The sequence below is a fragment of the Olea europaea genome, chromosome 3, assembly GCF_002742605.1.
Source record: "Olea europaea var. sylvestris chromosome 3, O_europaea_v1, whole genome shotgun sequence".
Taxonomy (NCBI): domain Eukaryota; kingdom Viridiplantae; phylum Streptophyta; class Magnoliopsida; order Lamiales; family Oleaceae; genus Olea; species Olea europaea.
In genome coordinates, this window is record NC_036239.1 from 16,181,695 (window position 1) to 16,191,358 (window position 9,664).

The following is a 9,664-nucleotide window of genomic DNA, read 5'->3' on the forward strand; positions in this document are numbered from 1 at the left end:
TTTCAAATGAGAGCAGAACACCCAGATTGACAGGAAAATGAAAAACAGACGAAACTGTTCCACATGATAAAACGTTTGCAGGAGTAGAAAAATGACATATAGATCTATCTTGGACAATGATTAAAGGTTCTGACGCAACCGAAAAATAGAAATAATGAAAAATGTGAAATGTTTCAATAGCTTGTCCACCAATCTCAACAAACGAATCTCCCCACCTTTCTACTTGTCGTAATGAAGGGGCAAAAGCTGCGTTGGAGACAATTTTCAACAACATTCAGGCATACAAACATGAGCACATAAGGTAATATTTGAGATCAAGTATCTCACCGCCCTAAGCTGCTGAACAGACTTGTACAATTCTTTCTTTGGCGCACAAATAACTATGGCATAATAATCTGCCATCACTTTCCCATTGCGTTTAACAAAAACTGGGCTGACAGTGGGTCCCTGCGCGTACAAGCATGAAATTGTTTGAGATATCTATGATATAGATAAAAGGATATTATTAACAAGACAAATGCTTGGGGGGCATAAGTAAGTGAAGGGTAGCGCAAATACGAGTTATGTGCATCTCTCTCTCCCTAGACATCCCTCGATTTTTTCTGTTTCTTTGGGGTGGGTATTCATGAACATATGTGGAGGAGAAGTCAGTTCACCTGCAACCCAGATAAAGAAGTTTGGCTGAGTATTCGCTCGGCCACTTCCTCTGCACTGCTTCCTCTCATGTTTGCTGTTACCTGTCAGGAGGGTTGTAAGCAACCAAAATAATAAGAAATTGTAATCCAAAAAAAATAAGTAAAAGATTGAACCATGAATTGGTCAGCAGCCCTCAAATGTGCCTCCAGTCTTTCAAGCATTTCATGAGTTATATCTAGCACGCCTTTTCGCTGGATCAATGATTTTCTGCTAGCAACAAGGACCGCCTGAAATGATAAAACAAGGTCAAACAAGAATCCAAAAATATTTACTCTGCATTAATGTCCAAAGTCTCCATGTATCAGAATCTAAAATTCTGGTAAGTTTGCAGCTTTGTAATCTCAGCAGCAAAAAACAGCAATTACCTGACTCTCTAAGATTACTCCACCTTCAATTTCTTTCAAATTATTTTCTCTCAACGTTGTTCCACTGCTCACAAGGTCCACAATAGCATCAGCTATTCCCATCTGTTAAAAGGAAAAACAAAAGTCGGCATGGATATAGAATTTGCACTCCCTTGTTTAACTCAATTATTCAATCATTCCAATCAGTGAGGCAGCTACGGGAGAGTAGGATAAATCAAATTCAATTCTAATCCTTCTTTAGTGGTTTCCTTAGCGATCTTCATCATTTAAGCGACCTTCGTATTGCTCATTCATGAAATTTTAACAGTACCACTTGTCCTTCACTGACTCCGAGGAATCTCATTCATGTACATATTTCCAGATTCTTCTTTATCACTTAAAGTGACACATGAATTTTGTTTTATTCCATTCACATTGCACTTGTCTGAGTTTCTGGTCTCCTGCTGAGATTCATATTGAATTATGCATAACTGCTAAAAGAAACACGCAATTATGTTATTATATTTGCATCCATTCTAAGCAAAAGATGTTACCAGGATGGAACTTTGTCAGATTCTTCCAAAAAGCAATTAATAAAATTAGATAGGACAACCCATTAATCGTCCAAAGCGAAAACTCCAGAATGAGTTCTCTCCACCCGAAAAAGAATTATTCCATCATTATCATTTCGGTTTATTTTGATATTAATATTATTTGTTTCCAATATAATTTAGATTTATGTCGTTTTTGTTTCTTTTTATATAATTTCTTAGTTTACAAGTATGGTGCTAAGTGTTGGGCGGTTAAAGGACAAAATGTCCAAGAGATGAATGCTACGGAAATAAGGATGCTAAGATGGATGTGCAATCATAATAAAATGGATAGCAAATTAAAAGATATGCCAACAAGTGGAAGTGGCACCTATTGAGGATAAACTAGCGGACGAACGAACTAAGAGGTTGCAACATGTTTTGTATAGATCTAAAACCGCTATGTTCATGAGTGACATGACTAAGGTCTTGCAGCAAAATCTGGCCTCTATTCCAGGTTATATTTGGTATTTTCTCAATCTCTAGCTACGAATATGGGTCTAAGGTCTCCTATTCTTCTCGAGCTTCAATCTTAACTGATGAAAAAGAAATCGGATTATTTCTAGGGATCGTAAATTATTTTCTTTCCGCCTTTTTTTAATCAGCATCCATGTGATATGTTTGTAGCTAATTGATTAGGTTGCAACTTTAGCACTATAGATCTGATCTTGTACCAATTTTCAATGTTAACATTGTATTAGCCCAATTTTCAAAAATTAGTGAAATTTCAACCTGTTCTAATTAGAATTTGCAGGTTACTTCTGCCTGAATCAGATTTTCACATGTATAACAGTAGAAAATGCCAGTATGGAGAACAGGGAAAGAACAGCCAAAAATATCAATGCAAAAGCAGGAGCAGCACATCATGTTATCAGAATGTATAGCATATCCATGTCAGGAGAGTTTAATTCTTACAGCAGGAGCTGCCTCCAGGGCTCCATCAGCGGTTGAAAAAGTGACATGCTTCAATCCATTATCTTTCATAAACTTTGGAGCCAACTGCAAATAAACATGAACCATTAAATAGAACATTTTCAATACAAAGAAAGTATTCAAGCAGAAGTAAACAGAAAACTCTGCATACACCATACATATGTGAAGCCAGTAGCAACTCTCAGAGGTCTTTCAGGTGTCCACTGAGGCATCTGTGCTAGCTCTTTCAAAGAGTTTATGTTCTCAAAAATGCCATACTTGGGTATCTAAAGAAAACGAGTACATTACCTTCCATAGAAAAGGGGAAAGAAAAAAGTGTGCAATGATTTTATTTCCTGAACAAGTTTCTTACCGCTAAAGATAAATGACAATCTCCATACTCAAGAGCATCATGGACAAGGATGAGATCTTCATTTCCCTGCAAAAGGTTTAAACGATGAGAACCTAATAAATGAATTACAGTTTTAAACATTAATAAGAACTTAAAAAAGATCCACAGTAATTTGCACATCAAGATACTAAAACACATAAGCATGCATCAAAGCATAAATAATTGGCCAAGAAAAACTCTCACAAAAAATGACACAATGAACATGGTAGATTGGAAAACTCACAACTCATGAACATGGGCACATGATAGTCAGAACAGAAAGAGGATTTTATTTTTTGGCTCAACATAAGTGTTAAATATCAAAATGAAAAATTTGCACCGGAAATCAGAAGTACAAGACCTTCATATCATCAATCCCAACATATTAAACAAACATTAATGTGATAAAGATACCTCTCTCGTGCTATTTGTACTCAATAACTGATGAGCATCATCGTGCTTATCTATATTACACCCTCTAATCTTACCTGCCCATATTCTGCAACTGTATCAAGGCCGACAATACCAAGGTCTAAATCTCCAGAAACCAATTTTCTCACAATGTCTTTTGGCCTTTGAAGCCAAACTTCTAGATTTGAAAACTGCAACATTATAAAAGGGGTTATATATTTTTAAAGAAGCATAAATGTCTAGAATACATCCAAATAATATTACGTTGTACAATTAGATTAATAACTCTTGTGTGGCATAAATGTGGTTACATTGGAGTTCAGCATATATTCAGGGAACTGTGACCAATATGGTAATACCTTGCTGCATACAGTACAGAACTAGGATTAGCTAATGTATTTATAGAGAAATACCTTGAAGTTCCATTCAAGTAAATCAGAAGTCAAATTTTCCGTATGCCATTTCTAAATAGAGAAGATTTTTACATGTAATTTGAAGTCCCTTGGATGCAGCCACTTCCACTTCAAGCTACTAGTAGCAACAGTGTTGATGGTCTGGTGATGACAGTTGTTCATGGTTTATCATGTAACTGGCTTAGTAGTTGTGGAGGCAAGACTATTATGAAGTTGGTTCAGTAGGCTCATAAACGAAGTAATCTAGTCATGGTGGAGGAAGAGGCTCCTTTTTCTTTTTTAATTACTTTGAGCTCAAGGCTAGAAGGTGGCAATGGTGGGCTTCTGAGGATAGTTGTTTAATTAATTTATGATGTGTTCATTTTCATTATTTATTTTCTTTCTCCCAACTTTATAAGAAAAGGCTCAAGTTGGTGTTTTGTGTGGAGAATGGTGGACATGTTGATTACATGTTGCTGTGATCTACAATGGGTAATAATGGAGAGGTGGCAGTGCGTAGCGTGCAACAGAAAGAGTTGGATAAACTATATCAAAATTGAATGGATGGATGAAATCAGGAGAGCAGATTATCCCATTTGACACACCCCTTTTTATGCATGTAGTAATGTATGAACATCATTGCTTGTGATTATGTGTATATAGCAGATCCAGGACTCAACATTAGAAGGGCGGTATAGTTGTAGGAACTTCGAACAAGTGCTAGAAGTGATGTAGTTTGCATGCAAGACATGGAATGTGGAACATGCATTGATGATAACATCATGTGATGTGGCATTCCTTTTTTTCTCCCGGGAGAAGAACACCTTGCAGAGAAGGCAAAACTAAGTGCTTGTATGTGTTTCGTTATAAGTTCCTCATAATTTAAATGTCAAAAGTCAAACTTTAGTTTTAACAACACATTCCGTAGGTCCCACAACTACAATCATATGCCATTCATTTCTATCACGTTATGAAACTCAAACAAAAACAAAATATTGAGCTGTTTGTTTACAATATACCTTGATCACAATAAAATAATTGAATAATACAAGACAAGTTCAATGTCTTGCAAAATATTGCAGAGAACAATGTCACTACGCGAAGGAAACAAATTAAAATGTATAATTATGGAGAAAGATCAGGTTATCAATATTCATTATAATAAGATAACGACGAAATGATTGAAGTGAACTGGTTGTACAGGTTTGTTGGCTAGGAAGATGGCACCCGGTGATGTCTGAAAGGACATTGTTAACCATCATCTTCTCAACAACATTGGAAACTTTCGGAAAGATAATAAGTCCAGAAAACGGAAGGGAAGATAGGTCATCCATCCAAGAGGCAGGGAGAAGGAAATATTCAGGAGAAAAGAAGGAGCATGGGAGAATTTGTGGAAAAATATGGGACACCTCAACCGTCACTCCCCATCAGCTTCCACTGTATATGACATCATGACAGTGGATTAACATAAATATGGCAACCCAAAAATCCATAATTTCACTTATAACCTAACATAAATATTAAAGAAAGAACAGCTACGATATAATCTACTTAACTTTCAGACAGACTAATCCCAAAATGGGAAAAATCAAATTGATAATTTCAATTTTCTTGAAACTGTACAGCTACGAATAGTGATATCAATTGTTATACCGGGAAAACATGGGAAAAACTTGCTCATGTGATGAAATGTACGCACCAGAGGAATTTCAGCGACATACTGTCTTGGATTCACCTGCCTCACTGATAATTGGCAATCCTTTACAGACCCACAACAGAAACAAAAATAAAATAAAATCAATTGGTGTTTTAAGGGTAAAATCCCACATTATTTAAGTACGAAAACAATAATCAAAGTCAGAACTTGAGCTACTCCTTTTCACAGGTTCTAACTCTTAAGATAGACCCCAAGGTTCGATACCGTGACAGAGCTTAAAAGCTGGTTCGAGCAATTTAATTAAATTTCGAGATTAGTCTTGTCAAACAAGTTGACAGTACGATGGAATCCAAGCTAGCAGTTGATTACAAGATTAGGTTATCAAACTAGTTGACTTTCAAGATGGAATCGGAATCCAAGACTCGATAATTAGTCATGTGTAACCTGCCCTACAGAATCTCGCAAATTCCAACATTACAAAGTTGACATCGTATATAAATTAAGCACATGTTCATTCACAAACACAATTACCTTGAGAAGTTCGAGAGTATCAGTTGCCATTCGGCCTTTGCTCGGCAAACCGAGCCGAACTTCATTTCTCTCTGATGGGCTCTTATCTACATTTCCGTTAACAACAGTGACTGGAGACGCAACGGAGCTACAAGAAACTGTAAATTTCACAGGAACGCGATTATTTGCAGTAGATGGTGATGATGAGAAATATGAAATTGAAAACGAGGGGCACTGTAGGAAATTCATTTGTACCACGGCCATTTCTCGATTTTAGTGTGTTTTTGTGTGAAAGATGGAAGAGACCTATTTTGGGCGGTTTCCAAAGATTAACAGGCGCCGCCGCCGGGATTGAGAGTCCAGTTGGGAGGATATGTTTTTGGGATAATTGCAGCAAAGCCTCAAACCTTTAAAATTAACAGACTTTTTCCAAATCTTTCAATCATTNTGGGAGGATATGTTTTTGGGATAATTGCAGCAAAGCCTCAAACCTTTAAAATTAACAGACTTTTTCCAAATCTTTCAATCATTATAGCTATCATCCTGACTTTTTCAATTATTGCATGTGAGGCCCTTTTGATGGTTTCCATCCAAAATGAAGTCAGTTGACCATCAAATTAAATTTTGACCATTTTCTAACAAACTAAGGGAGGATAAAATCGTCTATATACCGTAAACATTCTTAAAAAAATCCCATTTTTCATCCAATCCCCCTACTCCACCTAACCCAACCCAAAATAAAAAAGTAGAAATTACACAAAACCATACTTTAACTATTCAACCTTCTAAAATCAAATTCAAAGTTTCATATTTCAATAATCGGAAATATTATTTTAATCAATATTTTTAAAAAATAAATATTTTACTAATATACTCCATTATATACACATTACAAATCCTAATCATCTTTATCAACATTTCTTCATTCTCTCTCTAACCCCCCAGACGCTGTTGTCGTCGGCCACCGTGAACACCCCACCATCCCCCGTTCTTCATTCTCTCTCTATCCTTCCAGATGCCACAATCGAAACAACTTAGGGATGTCAAAAAGGATCGGTAGCTCAGGCGGTCCGTGGCTCGGCTCGTGGCTCAGACCAACCGAGCCAAAGCTCGGGCCGAGCCCCAAAATGGGGCATCCGCCCGAGCCCGAGCCGACCCGTGGATTGACAGGCCGGCCTGTTTAATTTTAAAAAAATAACAAAAAAAAAGGCCTGCCTGCCTATATTGTGCTGCCTGGCAGTAGTTAACTTGTTGCGAACAGGCAGCAGATTTGCTGCCAGTTCGACAACATTCTGTAGCTGCCAACAGGCAGCTTTAATTATAAAGATGCCTGTTGGGCAGCAATTAAGAAAAAAAAAAATTAAAAAAAAAAGAAAAAGAAAAAAGACAGCAAAACAAGAGCCGGCTCGGCTCGGCTCGGTAATGCCCGAGCCAAAAGCTCGGGTCGAGCTTTATTTTTTTTGAGTCGAGCCAGCTCGGCTCGGCTTGGGCCAAAAAAAGCCCGTTTTGAAAAAGCTCGAGCCGAGCACGAGCCGGGAGTTTCGGCTCGTTTACACCCCTAAAACAACTCGACTCTGAGGACCGGGTCAACAACCAGCAAGATCTGAGTCGTGACGCTACCCGCTTCTCCGATGACTTCATTCCACCGGTTTCATTCCACCGGTGGTGCACTGTGAGGGTGGATTTGAGAAGCAAACCAGAAATCGAAAGCTGAATTCAACATATTTGTTGGATGATTTAGGGTAACAAGGGAATCAGACTAATTGGAGGAGTTAGATCCCATGTACATGATGAATTGTGTGTGACAATGGTTTTGTTGAGGTTTGTTGGAATAGTTAGTGGCGATAGGGTGACAGTGGTTTTGTTGGTGGTTGTGGTGAGTTATTGGCGGTAGTGGTCGTTTAATCCCTAATTTTTGTGGTGGTGGCGGACGTGGTGGTGAGGTGTTGGTGATTGTGGTGGTCGCTGTGGTGGCGAATTAGGATATGGTAGGGGCGGACACACATGGGATCATGTGGGGTCAAATGACCCCACATAATTCGAGTTTTTTCTCCAGAAAATGGTTGTTTTAACCCGTTTTCGATCCATTATAATACATACCAAATGAAATCGAAATATTACATTCTTAATATTATTTCTAAGCGCTAATGGCCTAGTTTTTCACTTCTTAATGGTGTGCGAAATGATCAACCATAGCAAAAGTTACAATGTATCAAAGTAGGCCGTTCCAAATTAGTATTTCGAAAATTTCAATAATATGCTAACTTTTAAAATTTCCTGACGATCGTATACTATCCAAATTTACAAATCGCTTACATCACCTAGAATATCGTTTCGAAAATTACATCGTAGTCATATCGAATGGTCCAAACAGATATCGAAAATAGCGAATTAAAAAGGGCGTTTAACTCGTCTTTTTAAAAAAAATCAATTATTTCATAATGTTTATTATTTTTTCACGATAAATTTTTCAATATAATTTACATCATTTTATTAGAAAATTTTAGATTAAAAATGATGTCAAAAATTCTAAAATTGTTATGGATTAAATGTAATTTGACTTACTTTCAAATTATTTTTTCGTCAAACTTAAATTTCATTTACTTCTTACATCCAATTTGGTTTACTCGTCGTTAGCTTAACATCCATAAATAACATGGTAAATAAAACTGTACATGTATCAAAATTCATTTAACAATATTGATAATGATAGAATTATAAGACACTTTCAAGATGCCAAAATGCGAATTAACTTATTTTTATAAATATTATATTTTTCAAAAAAATTACACATTAATTTTTGGAGCTAAGCACAACCCGTGAGGATGACCTCGCAAGTGACCGCGCCCTCACATACTCGATGAGGTCCTCATGAATAAAATAATCCCGACCCCATGTGTGTGTTGTGTCAACCCCGCGGTCATTCATGTGAGCACTATAACACAACTCTAATTTTTTACCCCACAAACCAAAACAGCAAGGTCTGCCCTAGGGATATGGCCATTTGTTCCTTGGGTTGTAATATGCTTTTTTTGCGTTCACATTTTTTTTTATTCATAGCAGTACAATTCGTATTGTTTTGCTAGTTGGTTGTCGCTTTTGGGAAGTGGTGGCGCGGCGACTGCGATGGCGACGACGGTGGTGATAACGGTGGCGACAACGATGATGTGGTGGTCGTGGGTTGCAATTGTCATGGTGGTGTAGTAAGAAAGTGTTTGTGACCTACTATTTGGGGGTTCGTGACCAACTGTCAGGAGTTAGTGATGACGGTGGTGGTGGTGTGGTGATTTTGGTGACGACGATGGTGGTGATGGTATTACTGGAGGCAGCAGTGAGATGGTGGTTATAATGTTGATGGTAGTCACAATTTATTTGGTTGACTGTGACCATTAAATTGATTAATCTGTGACCAATAAACAATATATGTGACCAATTAAAAATATATTGTTATGGATTAAATGTAATTTGACTTACTTTCAAATTATTTTTTCGTCAAACTTAAATTTCATTTACTTCTTACATCCAATTTGGTTTACTCGTCGTTAGCTTAACATCCATAAATAACATGGTAAATAAAACTGTACATGTATCAAAATTCATTTAACAATATTGATAATGATAGAATTATAAGACACTTTCAAGATGCCAAAATGCGAATTAACTTATTTTTATAAATATTATATTTTTCAAAAAAATTACACATTAATTTTTGGAGCTAAGCACAACCCGTGAGGATGACCTCGCAAGTGACCGCGCCCTCA

General features: G+C 37.0%; 1 protein-coding gene across 3 annotated transcripts; it reads right to left on the reverse strand.

Annotated features, from left to right (window-relative positions):
* Positions 1 to 31: 31 nt before the first annotated feature.
* Positions 32 to 6,265, reverse strand: LOC111387382 (ATP phosphoribosyltransferase 2, chloroplastic-like). Of its 3 annotated transcripts, XM_023011942.1 has the most exons (11): positions 5,925 to 6,265; positions 5,436 to 5,495; positions 3,422 to 3,535; positions 2,916 to 2,981; positions 2,722 to 2,829; positions 2,546 to 2,629; positions 1,062 to 1,163; positions 810 to 923; positions 657 to 737; positions 328 to 447; positions 38 to 246 (listed from the first exon to the last, which is right to left on the reverse strand). In XM_023011942.1, exons 1-11 carry the CDS (start codon positions 6,165 to 6,167, stop codon positions 220 to 222), a joined length of 1,119 nt encoding a protein of 372 aa, XP_022867710.1. In that variant the 5' UTR covers positions 6,168 to 6,265; the 3' UTR covers positions 38 to 219. The 3 variants fall into 3 exon arrangements, with proteins under 3 accessions (XP_022867717.1, XP_022867710.1, XP_022867719.1); XM_023011949.1 differs by lacking the exon at positions 5,436 to 5,495 and having other exon boundaries at positions 32 to 246; XM_023011951.1 differs by lacking the exons at positions 38 to 246; positions 328 to 447 and having other exon boundaries at positions 651 to 730.
* Positions 6,266 to 9,664: the final 3,399 nt, after the last annotated feature.

Coding starts and splice junctions, on each gene's coding strand:
- LOC111387382 (XM_023011942.1), bottom strand. CDS start 6,167: ATGGCCGTGGTACAAATGAATTTCCTACAGTGCCCCTCGTTTTCAATT. Junction 5,496..5,924: donor ATACTCTCGAACTTCTCAAG/GTAATTGTGTTT, acceptor GGGTCTGTAAAG/GATTGCCAATTATCAGTGAG. Junction 2,982..3,421: donor CAGTTGCAGAATATGGGCAG/GTAAGATTAGAG, acceptor AACCTTTTGCAG/GGAAATGAAGATCTCATCCT.